The sequence below is a fragment of the Impatiens glandulifera genome, chromosome 6 (assembly GCF_907164915.1).
Source record: "Impatiens glandulifera chromosome 6, dImpGla2.1, whole genome shotgun sequence".
Classification (NCBI taxonomy): Eukaryota; Viridiplantae; Streptophyta; class Magnoliopsida; order Ericales; family Balsaminaceae; genus Impatiens; species Impatiens glandulifera.
In genome coordinates, this window is record NC_061867.1 from 16,483,706 (window position 1) to 16,500,666 (window position 16,961).

The window sequence follows — 16,961 nt, forward strand, 5'->3', positions numbered from 1 at the left end:
TTCCAATGGACGCTTGCCACGTGTCCATGAAGAAGATTCGAGCGTTGGTGTCCTTCTACTACAAATAGATGCTCAAAGACAACAAACGAATCTCTCTCTCAATTTACCGGTTACCAATCTTAATTGCTCACACTCTTGCTCTTACTAATTTCTTACAATCTTCAAGTTCAAGAGAGAGAGAATCACTGTCTAACTAAGAGATATTGTTGAGAATATTGTAAGTTGAACAAAAGTTATTCTGTTCAACAGAGTGTTAGCTAGTTCAGTAAGTTGTATTTGATTCCAAGAATTTAGTGAAATCCTTCCGGTTGTGGAAGAAGGGGTGATGTAGGAGGGTTTGCTCCAAACATCCATAAACAACTCCCGATGTTCTTTACTTCCTGTCTTTCATCTTTCATTGGTTCAAAGCTTCAAATCCGACGAACACTTCCTCACTTAAAATCGTTTTAAGAGTTCGAAGGATTTGTGAAGAATAAAAACATATTTTAACTTCTAATAGAGTTAAAATTGAATCGTTTGTCATAAACTGTTATCAATAGTCAGACCTTAGTCTCTATTGTTAGCACTGATCCTATCAGAGGTAATAAAGCGGTAGAAAACGCAGAAGAGGATAATGAGGAATTGCCACAAATTCAAGAGGAAGAGTCGGATAATGAGGAATAACCACAAGTTGAAGAGGAAGAATCACAAGTTCTAGGGAGAGTAAGAAGACCTCCTTTTTGGATGAATGATTTTGTAAGTGGAGACACTTTGTTAGATGATGACAACATTAATATGTTGCAAGATATGGGTCCTGAAGATCCAACTCATTTTCAAGATGCAGTGAAAGAACAAAAATGGAGGCAAGAAATGGATAGTGAAATCAGTTCCATAGAGAAGAACAAACACCCGGACTCTCACAAAGTTACCAAAAAGCGCCAAAAATATTGGAGTCAAATGGGTTTTTAAGACAAAGCGTGACGAAAATGAGAAGATCACAAAGCACAAAGCTCGCCTAGTAGCTAAGGGTTACTCTCAGAAACAGGGCATCGACTACTCCGAGGTTTTTGCTCCGGTGGCTAGGTTAGATATAGTGAGAATGGTAATAACATCAACAGTTCATAAAGGATAGAAAATTTACCAGATTGATATAATGTTAGCGTTTCTGCACGGCGACCTGACCGAATAAGTGTTTGTTGATCAACCTAGAGGCTATGAGAAGAAAAGAAGTAAAGAACTGGTGTATCAAGAGCACAAGACACTGTATGGACTAAAACAAGATCCTAGAGTTTGGTTTAGTCGAATCAAAGCTCATTTCATTAAGGAGGGATTCCAGGACTGCCACAGTGAACAAACCCTCTTCACCAAAAAAAGCAAGGAAGGTAAAGTTATCATCATCAACATCTATGTCGATGATTTAATTTTCACTTGTGGTGATGAGTCCTTGATGATGGAGTTTAAAACATCAATGATGAGGGAATTCGACATGATAGATTTGGGATGTATGAATTATTTCTTGGGTATTGAAGTTTTACAAAAGAAAGAAGGGATATTTATCTATCAAAAAGGTATGCAGAAGAAGTTTTTAAAAGACTTGGGATGTTATAGAGAAATTCAATAAGCAATCCTACTGCGTCAGGGTTGAAGATTCACAATGATGCAGAGGGAGTACCTGTGGATGAGACTTACTACAAACAAATTGTAGGAAGTTTTATGTACCTCACCTCCACGAGGCCTGATCTAATGTATGCTACAAGTTTGCTAAGTAGGTATATGGCTAAGCCACTATGCTTCATCTGCAAATTGCAAAAAAAGGTCCTTAGATACCTAAAAGGAACGATGAATCTGGGAATTTTCTACAAGAAAGAGAGTCAACCGGAGGAACTTGAAACCTACACTGACATCGATTATGTCAGTGATAGTGACGATCGAAAAAGTACTAGTGGATATGCATTTCTACTCAGTTCAGGAGTTGTAGCTTGGAGTTCGAAGAAACAACCTATTGTGATATTATCTACTACCGAAGCAGAATTTGTGGCAACGACTGTATGTGTTTGTCAAGCCATTTGGATAAAGAGGATACTCAAGGTGATGATCTATGAAAGAAAGAGTTGTACAAACATAAAATGTGACAGCAGTTCCACAAGTCAAGTTATCCAGAAATCCAGTTATGTATGGTCGCAGCAAGCATATCGATGTTCATTTTCACTTCTTAAGGGATTTATCAGAATAAGGAACTATCTCATTAGTTCACTGTGCAAGTGCTGATCAAATTACAGATATCATGACCAAGTCATTGAAGGTGCGTCTCAGAAACTTCGAGCCTCGCTTGATATGTGTGATTTTGCAGAAGTAAGCTAATGGTTCTTCATGACATTAGCTTAAGGGAGAGATTGAAAGAGTCGGTAGTTGTCTGAGTCTTTAGGACTAGTTGGAATAAAAGAGTTCGTAGTTGTCCTAGTCTTTAAGACTAGTTGGAATAAATTCCTATTTTGTAGGATTGTTAGTTTACTTTGATTAAGTTATTCATTTGTAATCGTGGCTATTTTTCAGCCTTAGTTTCCTTTGTTAGGAGCCTGATGTAACTAACTAGTGCTACTCATTGATGACATTTTTTCTTCACTAAGCAAAAAAAAAATATATATATATATATTCCATTCACTTCAAACTTAAGCAACATCATCCATAAGGACCATAACAATACAATTTTAAATAGAATAGTTAAAATAATGTATACGTGTATCACGTACAACCATATGAATTCATGTTAAAATCAATTGAGTGAAGTTCGATAAAAATAAATACGAGTGTCCGGGACTACAAACTTTATTTCTTAAGAAACAAAACCAAAAGCAATCTCATTTGTGAGCATTCACAAGGAGTTATCAAAGGTTACATTAGTTTCCGGGAGCCATGATTCACCACTAATAAAAGACTTCACCGTAAATTTTGACGCTTCGCTCGTGCTCAATTGAGGCTTGTATCCCGCCCAATTAACCCTTTTAGTTCTACTAGATCCCGGACCGGTGTTCAAATACTCGGCATAGAATATTGTATTAGGAGGAACAACATTTGTAATCCAAGAAATCCAACCGGCGGGATTTAAGAAAGAACCAATTTGAGTTTGCATAATCACGGTTGTCGAATAATTTTTCCAAGGTCGACCTAAATAAGCTTGAGACGTGAGACTATCGAAGGGTGACAATGTACATTTTTGGATTACAATTCCGGTATTTTGGTTTGGATCCGTTTTTCCTTGAGCGGTTAAAGTAACAAATTGCCCATGAAGTGGTTGTCTTGGGAGAATGCTACAATTTTGAAATACAACAGCTGCATTACCAAAAATGAAATCAATAGTACCAATAATACTACAATCGCGATAGAATTGACGACCGGAATATGTATAAAGAGTGTCTTGAAAGGCATTGAATGAACATCTATAGAAGACGGATTGATCAGCCGTCGACATAAGAGCCACAGCTTGTTGCTTGATTGCACCCGCTGTGTTCACGAACCCCATGTCTCTTGCGATAAAACCGGTGCCCATAACAGCTAGTCATAAAAATAAATGTCGAAAACTTTATTAGCCCATTTGGAGATCGATGAAGAATTGTTTTGGTATGAAAGTGTTCATATTAATCATGATTTGAAAAATTCTAAGTATGAAGAGAGCCATGATTATTATCTCGACTTGTCTTAGTTACAATGATTTAAAAAATTACACATTTACTAAAAAGAAAAAGAAAAATCATAAAGAAAAATGAATATATTATAATATCATGATCTAGAGAATGATTTAAACAAAATGCAGCAAAAAAATCATATTTTAATTTGGATCATTATTCATTAAAAAAAAAAAGAATTATTCAAACAAAAAAAAGACTACATTCAATTTTATTTTGTTTTTGATAACTCTCAATTAAAATATTGATTATTATGACAATAGATTATAATAAAATAATAGTTTGTAAAGTAACTCAATATGTTCCCATTAATTCAATGAAGATAGTGAAAGTAACTTTTTATCTGGTTGGTAAATTCCTTTGCAAAACAAACTTTTTTTTGTGGTGCAATATATGATCATGATTATATATATAATTAAACAATTATTTTAAATTTTATAATTTTTAATAATACGATAATTGTGATAAAGATTATATTAAAAAAATATACTAATTTATGTTTTTGTTCAAAAGAAATGTAATAATATATTAATTTATGTTGATATTTGATTATTTTGTTTCATGTAATGTTACGAAGAAAGCATAATAGTAATAATGAACCAAGACCATATAAAATGGGTTATAATTGAGGCATTTACCAAAGCTAGCGGTTGAAAATGTCGAGGTGCCGTCGACAAAGTTGAGACTACCGGATACAACGGTGAGGAGTTGGCCGTCGCCATACATCATAACGTTAGTGAACGACGAACTCAACTGCACATTCTCAACATACTCTCCAGCCTTCACATGAATAATGTATCTTGTTTTGCTTTTCTTTGGAATCTTAGCCACCGCAGCCATAATAGTTGTCACATTCCCGGTCCCATCCTTAGCTACAGTAATGTTTGGTGTTGGATTTGTTGTCGTCGTTAATAACTTGCGGTCATTGTGTCCCATCCAATCTGGGAATGACGATGTCTCCTCTCCTAATAAGTGACGGTTTGGGATCTTGTACGATGATAATACACTTAGGATTTTTGACACAATTGCCAAACTGTTGCTCGTGAACTCGGTTGAGTTTCTCATCAACCCTTTTACTTCTTCTAACATCGTGGCGTTTACCTATTTTTAGCGAGTCAATTACTAAGAGACGAAAGAAGATAATACATTGTTTGATAATTTATTTGAATAATGAAGTGACTATTTGACGTTTTTTAATGTATAAATTATTGAAATTTAAGTTATCTGTGTTTATCCACATATAAATATATTGAAGTAAAATAAAATAAAATGTGTATTTTTATTATTTTCTTGACGTTTAGATAAAATACAAAAAATATAATCAAACATAAAAGATTGTATATTATAAATTAAGTCTTATTTAACCATAAATTATTTGTGTTTAGTTCAAATAATCATTTATCTATTTTTTTATAAAGTATTAAATTAATAATAATATATTTTAATTAGTTTATCAAAATAAATCAAATAATCCAATCTTTATATCAAAATAACTTTTTTTTCTTCACAATGTCATTTTATATTCAAGTAACCCTTCATTAATTAAGCTCTAAGATATAGTTAAGAAACTAGTGTTTTATGGTCTATTTTATAAGATCACTACAACAAAAATGTGAACAAAAAAAAGACAAGTCTTGCACACCTCGTTTAGGGCGTCTAGGCATGTCTCGTGGTCGGTAACAGCAGTACTAAGCCACGTCTCTAAGTCATCAATCGAAGTAGCTTCCACCTTGTTCATGGATGTAATTGAAATCGAGTCGTTGATCCTACCAATAGCATCATCAATAACCTCTTGGCAAACACTAAGTGCACCATTTACCCGTCCATCATCGACCTTAGCCATCATCAACTTGGGAAATGTAGCCAACTTTGAGAGCTCATTCGCAACAACACGAAGAGACAACTCAAAAAGCTTTTTAGGATCAATTGAATTATCAGTATTGAGCGACTCAATACTCGATGAACACGAGCCTGGATATTGACTCACGGCACATAATGCCTTAATCGAGGCACTAACCGGGGGAAGGTCCGAGGAGGAACCTTTCGTAGACAACTTGTGTTTGTCGATACCAACCACGACCCCAACCACAATGGCCACCAAAAAGATAGTTGAGATCATGATTAACACAATATTGCACTTTCTTGACTTGCGACGAAAGGAACCAAGATCTTGGTTCGGTTCTTCTTCGATCTTTCCATAGTGCTTGAATGAATTGTTTGCCGCGTCCATTGTATATGATAGAATTAAATTATGCAAAAGTGTAGGTTTTCAAATGTCTCTTTTATACTTGTGGACAACACCTGTTGATTATAGGTTTTTCTTCCAAGAATTATTAATTAATTGATCCTACAATATTTGTAATTCGATTAGATGTATTCAATAATTAAATATTCAATTAAAACATTATATTTTGCAATTCACCACAGGAAGGTGTATCAAGAACTACATTACATGCTCCCCACGGATTTAGCAGTTACATAATAATAAATATTATGTGTATATTATTACCCACTCCCACGTCTCTTTAAAATATTAACAAGTTGTTAAATTATTGACAATTATTAAGATATGGTGTAATTTTGCATTTACTTTTAGTTTAGGGATCTATTTATACATCAATCAATAGCTAAAAGTTAAAACACGAGTATATATGGCGCATTTGGCAGACATGTACATCGATGGCTTTGGAAAGCTTGAGAATAGTAGATTTCACCTTTTTTTTTTAATAATTTTATTTTGTTCTTATCAATATATGAATTTAGATTAGAAAATAATGTTAGAAAGTTTTAGAAATAATTTATTTGTGTTTTTTCATTTAAATCTAAATTAAAATGTAAAAAATTTGTAAATGGGTTTATATGGGTGATAGCGAATCTACTATTAAATCTGTTTTAATGATTATGTATATTAAAAATAATAAAATACAACTACGTTCTCCAATATATTATCGAGCTCGTAGGTTTTCGAGCAAAACGATTAATTCACTGATCGACACTGTCGGATTTTAATTTCAGAAAGTGTCATAATAATAACATTATAAATGATACATATCAGACGATTATTGTAAGTTCGGCTAACCCAAATATATAGGTATATCATATAAGCCGCATCAATTCAAACTTCTTATCAACTACTCAAAACTTTGGGCATCACCTATTGAATCTCAATAATACTTCACAAGAGACTTTAAATATTGGTCACACCTCAATAATGCAAAATTAAGTGAATTGTCAATTCAAACTTCTCGTGACACATGCGACTTATCATAATACATTTTTTTGTAATGCACATATCATCCATTTCATCTTGAATAACGTTTCATCCAAAAAACAAGATTTTGGATTGAATCTTTGACTTAAAGTTTCTCCCAATAAAACATAATATAGAATATCTTAGTGAACAAATTGTAGTAATGCCTACATATAACCTATCAATGTTTTGTCAACGCATAATGTCTTGTTTAGAAGAGGACACTTACTTGCGTTATACCAAAAGTAAAACTCTATTATGGGAAGAACTATTCATAATGTTTAATCTTCTATATATCTAATTCGGTTAGAGATACCCCTAGACTGATGATCAAACATGTTCTTAATTGTGACATTTCTAAATATAACAATAGAAGCAAGTTTAGGATACGCCGCATATAGACTTTTGAAACTACACCAAATGTCGTCCCAAAGATTAATAAAAAATCCATCCACACAATAAATCTGGACTGTACGCAAATTTTTTCCACATAGAATAAATTTCCTCAAAATGATACACTCGTTGGATAATTAGACATTTGGTGAACCAACTAGATCAATCTTGACCATATTTACATTTGACCATCAATGCACAAAAACTATTCGATCCGTTATAAATCTAATACACCATTTCGATAAAATAGTCTTATTAAAGGAAATAAGATCTCAAATATTCAGACCTCTTTAATCTGTAAAACATTTAACATTATCCCATCTAACTAGATGACAAAACGATGAGTTAGAAAAATCTTCAAAAAAATTTACACATTATTCTCTTCATTTTCACCACCACATTCTTGGGAGAGTGAATAAAGACATCATATATGTGAGTATAAATGACAACATACTCTTAATTGAGGATTAACCGACCCATTTCAATATTGTTTTCCATCTAGATAGCTTACATTCCATTTTAGTGATAATAGAGTCTTAAGAGACATTGAATCATAAATTAACATTCAATGATATACCAAGATATGTTGACGAAAAATGGCTAATTATGAACCCAAAAAGTTTGTCAACCTCATCCTTTTTCTATTCGAATAGAATATGAGAAAAAAATGTCTAACTTATTAAGATTAACTCGAAGACCAGAATATGCACTAAATAACCATAAAATATCCCGAAGATGCTTAAAATTCATGTAGGTGGTTTGAACTATGTAGACGTTATCAACAACAAACAATTGTGATATGGTGAAATGATACATTCTTATCCCACAACTCACTCCATGCATGAATCCCGAGTTTTCTACGAACCATCATTTTTTAGAGGGCTTCCATAACAATGACAAATAAGAAAAGAGAGAGTGGATCGCCATATTTAATCCCTAGAGAACTCTTGAAAAGTCTCTAAAAACTTCCATTTACAATGAAAGAAAATTTAATCGATGAAAGACAAAATCTAATTGAACCAATTAATTTCACACTCATTTTGTCCATTACATGAAACAAAAACACTCAATTGACGTGATCGTAAACTTTTTAAATGTCTATCTTGACAAAAGTACATTTGTCACCTCTTAAATTAGATGAGTCAATGCACTCATTGGTTATTAAATACCGCATCATAGATTTGTCATCATTTGATGAATGTCGTCTATTTATTAGATATGACTATCTCTAACACCTTCTGTAATTTGTTGAACAAACATTTTGAGACAATCTTATAGAAAGACGAAACAAGGATGATATGACTAAAGTTCTTCACGTCAATAGTTCTAAATTTTTATGAATGAGACATATCAAAGTAGAGTTCTAACTATTTTCAAATAATGAGAAACAATAAAAATGATTAATTGTTTCCATAATTTTAGTCTTAAAAAAGACCACACCTTCATAAAAAGTCAAAATAAATTCATCACATCTTGGCGCTTTATCATTTACGTACCCCTTAATAACTCCCTCAACCTCCTTTGTCGAAAAACGAGCCTCCGATATATCTTTTTGCGTTGTACTAATTGAATAAAAAATAATACAATTCAATTTAGGTGTGACCTTAAATGACTAATGAAATAAACCTATAGATATCATATTTTTATACCCCGAAATTAAAATAACTATGATCGGTCTAGTATGATGATCATACTCGATAATTTGACCGGAATACCAAAAATATCATAACTATTTCACAAACCAGCTCTAGTTGGCCTATTTTAACACTATTCAAATGTCACTTTTTGAAACTACTCAAATTGTGAATGATCTAACACCTTCATATAGACCGGTATGGAAAATCATGAATTTTGAGTATAATATTTATATTTTGAAAAATGCACATAACAACTATTTAAACGCTTGTTTTCGTGTCCAAACGCAAATTCGCAAAAACACTTAGAATTTGGAATAGCTAATACATTTAGAATAAACGGTTTGAAAATTTTATAATTTTGAGTATAATATTGTTTTTTTTGTAATTTTTTAAGAATGTGCTCTAAAGATATAAAAGGAGAAAACAAGTAAACTCGTGCGGTTCAAGATTTGGTCAACGTAAATCAACCGTGCCAGGACCAGTCAACCACGCGGGATGACGTCACTGTCTTCATCAATGGAGCGTATGCACAGAGGAGACATTTGTTTGTTCTTTATTTAGTGTCTTTCGGCTGGAGAAAGATTAACAAAACACCAAATTTCAAAAAAACATATATGTCGCAATATTTGATGATTTTGGATGTTTTGGAAAGCTGCGAGAGTCCTCTATAAAACATCTCAGCCCAATCTTAGTTTGAAGCTCTTGAATGTAATGCAACTTCAAAATAAAGGCAAGGTGTCCAAAATTGGATCAAAATTGACATACCTTCGGTTTTAAATCCATAATTTGAACCACAATGCTTCAAAAAGGAATTTTTACCCATGCGTGGAAAGCTGGGACATGAACCGATCGAATGGTATCGGTCTAATGTCGTCATTCAATGTTTAAGAGATTTTTCATACCCTCACAAGTCGATGCAAGTGTACCAGCCTGACTCCTGGAGCAAACTAACGTTATGTTTCACTTCAAAAATTCAAAACTTTTGTTCTACTCAACTATTCAGAGCAAGTGAGTTATCGTTAAAAATGTCATTGAGTTAACTTTTAATTGATACCAAGCAGCACCCATAGCTCGTGCTATGTTGCCCATAATCCAAGATGTCTAATTCGAGACCATTAATGTTCCATCGAAATATGCATGAACTTATGACATGTCTTGACTTTGATGAACAAGTTGAAAGTTGTAGTTAACTAACTCACATTTCCAACAAGTCCAAGCTTAACCTCTATAGTGGTCTGAGTTGTTCGCAACAGCCCGTAGAATTTTTGTCTACATAAAACCGTTAAAAGAAGAAATTCAAAAGAAAATCAACTTTAAAAAATCATAGCTTAGTCAATACTTAATGGTTTGGGATGATTTAAGTTGAAAAATGGTTTTAAAATAAATAGTCAATCAAAATTAATTAAAAAAACATTGATTTAACTTATAATCACAAATAATCGTGATTACATGATAAATAGGTACAATAACAATAAATTACCGTATATAAATGAAATTAAACACATTTAAACGTATAACCAATAAAATGTATAATCTTATTAACATTTTAATATTAAGAAAATGTATATAAGTGTGAATCAAATTAACTAACAATCTCACACAAATTATACTAAATATCAAATATTTATAAATTTTATTTGTATCTATCCTAGTCTAATTAATATATTTCAAATTAGATTCCTTTAGTTATTTAGATAAAATATACCCTCTAATTGAATTATTATATCTCATTTCTCAAACTTTTTTATTCAAAAATAAATTTGTAAACAGATTTGATTTATTTATAATAAATAAATTTAAGACAACGCACAGTTTATTTCTTGTCCAAGAAATAGAAAAAGCACATAAGAAAGGAAGCGAAGAAGAAGACTGAGGTTTCCTCTTCTTTACTCTTCTTCTCTTCTTGTTCCTCGTTTCATCGCCTCTCTAGTTCAATTGACAATGGCGCCTGAACCGGAGGACGATATTAAGGACGAGAAGAACCCTAGACCTCTCGATGAGGACGATATCGCTCTTCTCAAGACTTACGTATGTTCTCTTTTCCTTTCCTACACTCCACCTCACCTGCTATTTACTAGACCTCCATTTATGTAGCTTTGCACTTAGCGATGTCGGAATTTTATTGTTTTCTAGTATTGTATCAGTTGGATCTATGAATTTCCGAATCTCGAGTTTGTTCATGGCGCTTTAGATCTCAAGAACATCTTTTTTTCGTTTATGGATGTCAATTGTTGATTTATTTTGTTAATTTGAACTGCATCTGACTAGAGTAGGCTAAAGACCAATTCTTTGAATCAAATTGTTAATGTTGTAGGTTTTGTATTCTTTCAGTCTTTTACTCATTTGGTTTAATCAAATCTAGGGTTTTTCTAGCTTTGATCTTGACTCATTTTGGATTCTCTTTTGGGTTTCTTTAATGATAGCGTTTTCCAAAAAAAAAAAAACAATTTTTTTGTTCTTGTGGAGGAAAATGTAGTCTATAGACTTGACCTGAATGCATCACTTATGTATGAATGTGCTCTTAAGCATTTGGTTCACAAATGGAATTAGATTGTTTATTGTGAGTTAATATGGATGAAGTGACTTCTACAGGGGTTGGGGCCTTACTCATCCAGCATTAAGAAAGCGGAAAAGGAGATCAAGGACATGGCTAAGAAGGTGAATGACCTATGCGGTAAGCTCCTGTTCTTAGTCACGTTTAGCTTATCTTTCATTAGTAAATCCATTTGGTATTGTAGGTTATGTGTAATTTCCTTTCCCTTGGTTTTTGGTATAGCTTTATTCCCCTGTGCCAGCACAGTTTTTTCTTTTGGTTTGAAAACTTAAATTTTCATATTGAGTAAAAAAGAAGCCTGGAGGATAGAAGAAAGGGGGAAAAGAACAAAGCCTTTAGTAGGTGGATAACCTCCAGGCATGGAGGCTAAAAGAACATAAAACCCAATACTTTTATCCTCTGAAGACTTTTGTTTCTGTAACAGATTTGTGGGCAAGGTGATATACTGATTATGTTTTTCACCTAGTGTAGGTATCAAGGAGTCTGACACAGGTTTAGCTGCACCTAGTCAATGGGACCTTGTCTCTGACAAGCAAATGATGCAGGAAGAGCAACCCCTTCAGGTGTACTGTCAGATAACTCTCTAATTATCATCCATATATTGTACTTGTGACCTAATGATTGTTGACAACAGGTGGCCAGATGCACAAAAATTATCAATCCTAACACTGAAGATGCGAAGTATATCATAAATGTCAAGCAAATTGCAAAGGTATCCGTTATTTTCCTCCCTTATTCAGGCACTTTGAGCTGAGTGAATCTATGAAGTTTTCACATATATATATAATTACGTTTTAATGGAAATTAATGCACATATTAAGGACAAGAGTGTTTGAAATTAAATGATTAAGATTCTACTTTGTAGTTATTTTCAGAAATGGAAGAGTTGTTTTCTGGTTTAGGCTATTGTGTTGTAGTTCTCATGCAAATGACATATTTTAATTAAGAAATGGTTTTTTTTCAACTTCTAATACCCATTACAAGATGTGTAATGCATTTGTTTTTCTTTAGTTACATCTCCATCCATTTTCTGTTCTGGACAGGACAGTAATTTCCCCTACAGTTAGGAACACCAATGTTTACACGAGGCTCATTCAAAATGTGTACCAGCTCTGTTGTTAATAAGCTCCCTCTGTCTTGCAGTTTGTTGTTGGATTAGGTGATAAAGTCTCCCCAACTGACATTGAAGAAGGCATGAGAGTTGGGTAGGTTCCTTTTTCTACTTTACAGTTATTGCTTAACTTCTACTTTATCTGTAATGACTGTATGTTGTATGGATATGCTTGTTATTATTTATTTCATGAAAGATTTTGATTTCTAAGATAACAGGGTTTAAGGATACAAACCTAAGCATACTTCAGATTTGGATAAACCAATTCACATTAAAGATTTCACTTTCTTCATGAGTTGAGACAAAGCATATTACTCTATCCATCTCAAAATAGTTGTTCATTATCCTTTTTCGATCTGTGTTATGAGTTTTCCCTTAGTATAGATGAAAATTTTCCCTTTGAAGTTCCCCCCTTAGACAAACATTTCTTCAAGTTTACCATTATGTCTATCCTTGTTATTTCTCAAGATATCCTAATTATTAAGGCAACAATTAAGAAACATCTAATGCCCAAATCCTTGCAATTATGCTAGTTAGAGAGTTATTAAGGATGTATAGTATGTTTTTATTATTTCTTTGGTTGTGTATATGTAAAAACATTTTTTTTATATTGAATGGGAGGAACCTTTTCATTAGTACTTGGTAATGCGAAAGTGCATAACCTCAAAGACATCCAAAACCATCTAAATGAAGTTTATTACAAGTTTTGACAAGAGATGACATAAGTTAATATAAAAGAGAATCAAGAATGTCAAAGAAAACAAGTCCCAAAACTAAAACCTCCAAGCTCCAAATTAAGATTCTCAAAAGTTCTGAATTCAACTTTGAGCTCAAAATTCTTAGTGGGTTCCCCACAAACATGCCCTTACCTTGAACCCTCATAGTTGGGTATATGTAGAAACATTATTTCATTAATTAACTGATAAGATTCACAACAAGTTATACCAACTCAATGTTGCTTAATGGTTGTGTTCTACAATGAACAGTGTTTTCACGACATGGTTAAACATTGTTCATATTATTAGAAGTTTCCTTTGCGACAACTGTTAACATTTCGAAAGAAAAAAAGATTCACAATAATTTGGATCTTCACTAGACATATTTCGTACCGACGTAGCTTGTTTTCTGGAGGTTATGTTTTCCATAGTTTACTGATGACACACCAATTTTTTCTGTGTGAAGGCTCCATACACTTATATGACCTTTATTTGAGTATTATGCATGTTAGTCTATTTGGACATACAATGCCTGTGCAAATTATGCTGCTTTTAGTATGGTAGCAATAGTTATGACATATTTATCCGTTTCCTAATTTATGTGGTTGTCATGCAGAGTTGATCGAAATAAGTATCAGATTCAGATTCCCCTGCCACCCAAGATTGATCCAAGTGTAACTATGATGACTGTGGAAGAAAAACCAGATGTTACATACAATGATGTTGGTGGATGTAAAGAGCAGATTGAAAAAATGAGAGAGGTGATAGCATTTTCGTAGAACATCTTTTTCTTATTAATCCCTTTTTCATACTATTGATTTGATAATATTTTATGTCTGTCAGGTAGTTGAGTTGCCCATGCTACATCCAGAAAAGTTTGTGAAGCTTGGGATTGATCCTCCTAAGGGTGTTCTTTGCTACGGGCCTCCTGGTACTGGTAAAACACTTCTAGCTAGAGCTGTAGCAAACAGAACGGATGCTTGCTTTATCCGTGTCATTGGAAGTGAGCTTGTCCAGAAATATGTTGGTGAGGGGGCTCGTATGGTTCGTGAATTGTTTCAGGTATGGTTCATGAATTCTTTTTGCTCTTGGGGGGGTTATTGGTTCTTGAATTGTTTCAGGTAAAAAAAAGTGAATTGTTTGGGTTTATATTGGCAGATGGCTCGTTCAAAAAAGGCTTGTATTGTATTCTTTGATGAAGTTGATGCGATTGGAGGTGCTCGGTTTGATGATGGAGCTGGTGGGGATAATGAAGTCCAGAGAACTATGCTTGAAATAGTTAACCAGCTTGATGGTTTTGATGCACGAGGAAACATTAAAGTTCTAATGGCTACAAACAGGTATGATAATGAAATAGTTTTGAAATCTGATGATCGTTGTCTGTTTATCTGTTCTGACTTATTTGAAATTGGTTAGACCTGATACACTGGACCCAGCTCTATTGCGTCCTGGGCGGTTGGATAGGAAAATTGAGTTTGGTCTACCAGATCTAGAGAGCAGGGCCCAGATATTTAAGATCCATACCAAGACAATGAACTGCGAAAGGGATATCCGTTTTGAATTACTTGCTCGACTCTGCCCCAATTCTACAGGTATTATTAATGGTCACTTATTGATCAAATGTGTCCTTTTGATGATGAAAAAAATCGGTTCTTTGCGATGCTTAGATGATTAATGGGTTGAATTTGATTGATTCAGGAGCGGACATAAGAAGTGTATGCACAGAGGCTGGGATGTATGCAATTCGAGCAAGGAGGAAGACAGTTACAGAGAAAGATTTCTTGGATGCTGTTAACAAGGTTATCAAGGGCTATCAGAAGTTCAGTGCTACTCCCAAGTACATGGTCTATAATTGAAAACCACCCATCACCCACCTTCTATTTTCACTTATATAATTATAAAACACATTTTGTTGCTTCTTTCTTTCTTTCTTTCATGTTGTTTAATGGATAATGTTATCTTTAATTATGCAATGAAACCAATTTAAGAACAAACAAACACAACAACAACAATAGTAATATTGGCATTCACATTAATTTATGGGGTGTAAAAGGAAGGACCACACTTGCATTTCCATCCTTCAGGTTCATAGTTAGCATATTGAATTCCAAGTGAAGAAGATTTAGTAGTGGTAGTTGTAGGAACTTGAATGGGCTCACATGGTTGACATCCATAGCACTTGTGTGCACAGCTTGGTGGTCTTGACCCTATTTTGAAGCTTTCTTCTTCTGCAATAGTAATAGTTGTCTTCTTCAGATCATCTTCTTCAACCAGAACCCTAGCAGCACATAGCCATATCTGTTCATGTATGCAAAAGAAAGATAGCAACAGAAAGAGGAGTAACAATGAAGAAGAAGAAGAACCCTTCATTCTGCTTAGTTTGACAGTTTTATCAACAGATCAAATGATGGAATGATGATTATTATTGGTGATGGGCTCTATTTAAAGAGAGAGACTAGAGAGAGAAATAGGTAAAGGCTGCCACTACTATTTGTAGGCTGACATTTGATCAGTCTGTCAATGGAGTTTCTTCATAAACAAGGGATCCATTTCTTTGTAATGTATATAACATACTATTTAGTAATATCTGCTTATATTCTCCTTTACATACATTTGATATGTTATAGACAAAAGAGAATAATAAAATCATTAAACCAGTTTCAATCTAGGTTAATCACTTAATTAGAAAGTGAACTGTTGTGGGTTTTTTTTAAAAAAAATTTTGAAACTATTGTAAATTCATTCATAATTTTGAATTTACAGGCATGCCAGGCTATGATAGATAATAGTGTATATTTCTATTGGGCAGAACAGAAGTAGTATCAGTTTCCTGACACTCCCCATCACTGACAATTATACAGAGGATGATTTAGGGTTAGTTTGATTCATCCTTTTGCTTATTTCTTAAATGTTTCATATTATTTAACTTATTTCAATCAGAATGTGTTATAATCATTTTAATTTTTCATTAAATACATAAAGTACAAATCATTATTCATTAAATATTTAATATTATGTACTTTATTGTAGTACCTTCTAGTTCTTATTTAATGCAATTTGTTATGTCTTTATATTTATTTATTTGTATGGTACTAGCAATAGTAGAGGTTAACTCAAACCCAATATCAAACAAGTTAGGTTAACGACTCTTCTTATAATGAATAAGCTCGGCGATGTATTATTTACAAATTTATTATTAGTTGATGTTGAAATGGCTGATTGTTCATTTATTTTTATTTGAAATTATTATTATATATATATATATATATATAATTTAAAATCATTTAAAATGTTATAAAATTATTAATTTATGTTGAAAATACATACAAATTCTTTTTATATGCATTATATTTATTTTATATTTTTCTAAGTCTTATTAACTTAACGACAAATTTTTCACTTTCTTTTTTAGATTAATTTTTAATTTCATTATAAAAAATATTGAGGTTGAAGTAGAGTAAGATGTTTGATAATCATTAAAATATAAATAATATGATAAGATTACAAAATATAAAATATAATATCGTAATATAAATCACGTAATACGTTTGAATCTGTGAGGTGAATATCCCAGCCTTTTTGAAAAGTCATGGATTCGAGCCCGTTAAATGACAAGTTCTACGTCTAGTTAAATGGTT

General features: G+C 32.9%; 3 protein-coding genes across 3 annotated transcripts; 2 read left to right on the forward strand and 1 right to left on the reverse strand.

Annotated features, from left to right (window-relative positions):
* The first annotated feature begins 1,450 nt into the window (after window positions 1-1,450).
* Window positions 1,451-2,247, forward strand: LOC124943260 (secreted RxLR effector protein 161-like). Its single transcript, XM_047483799.1, has 2 exons — window positions 1,451-1,547; window positions 1,619-2,247. Exons 1-2 carry the CDS (start codon window positions 1,451-1,453, stop codon window positions 2,245-2,247), a joined length of 726 nt encoding a protein of 241 aa, XP_047339755.1.
* Window positions 2,248-2,851: 604 nt separating this feature from the next.
* LOC124941119 (pectinesterase 3-like) lies at window positions 2,852-5,892 on the reverse strand. Its single transcript, XM_047481385.1, has 3 exons — window positions 5,305-5,892; window positions 4,301-4,763; window positions 2,852-3,531 (listed from the first exon to the last, which is right to left on the reverse strand). The coding sequence occupies exons 1-3, from the start codon at window positions 5,890-5,892 to the stop codon at window positions 2,852-2,854; spliced, it is 1,731 nt and encodes a 576-aa protein (XP_047337341.1).
* Window positions 5,893-10,773: 4,881 nt separating this feature from the next.
* LOC124942316 (26S proteasome regulatory subunit 7-like) lies at window positions 10,774-15,319 on the forward strand. Its single transcript, XM_047482795.1, has 10 exons — window positions 10,774-10,970; window positions 11,535-11,616; window positions 11,968-12,059; window positions 12,131-12,208; window positions 12,640-12,701; window positions 13,940-14,084; window positions 14,167-14,385; window positions 14,482-14,663; window positions 14,740-14,915; window positions 15,022-15,319. The coding sequence occupies exons 1-10, from the start codon at window positions 10,884-10,886 to the stop codon at window positions 15,177-15,179; spliced, it is 1,281 nt and encodes a 426-aa protein (XP_047338751.1). The 5' UTR covers window positions 10,774-10,883; the 3' UTR covers window positions 15,180-15,319.
* Window positions 15,320-16,961: the final 1,642 nt, after the last annotated feature.

Excerpts from the sequence above, each read along its gene's own strand:
- LOC124941119 (XM_047481385.1), bottom strand. The coding sequence starts at position 5,892 with ATGGACGCGGCAAACAATTCATTCAAGCACTATGGAAAGATCGAAGAA. Across the intron at positions 4,764-5,304 it reads GCCTAGACGCCCTAAACGAG|GTAAACGCCACGATGTTAGA; the intron begins GTGTGCAAGACT and ends CGCTAAAAATAG. Across the intron at positions 3,532-4,300 it reads ATTTTCAACCGCTAGCTTTG|CTGTTATGGGCACCGGTTTT; the intron begins GTAAATGCCTCA and ends TTTTATGACTAG.
- LOC124943260 (XM_047483799.1), top strand. The coding sequence starts at position 1,451 with ATGAGGGAATTCGACATGATAGATTTGGGATGTATGAATTATTTCTTG. Across the intron at positions 1,548-1,618 it reads GATATTTATCTATCAAAAAG|GGTTGAAGATTCACAATGAT; the intron begins GTATGCAGAAGA and ends CTACTGCGTCAG.
- LOC124942316 (XM_047482795.1), top strand. The coding sequence starts at position 10,884 with ATGGCGCCTGAACCGGAGGACGATATTAAGGACGAGAAGAACCCTAGA. Across the intron at positions 12,060-12,130 it reads AGGAAGAGCAACCCCTTCAG|GTGGCCAGATGCACAAAAAT; the intron begins GTGTACTGTCAG and ends TGTTGACAACAG. Across the intron at positions 14,916-15,021 it reads ACTCTGCCCCAATTCTACAG|GAGCGGACATAAGAAGTGTA; the intron begins GTATTATTAATG and ends TGATTGATTCAG.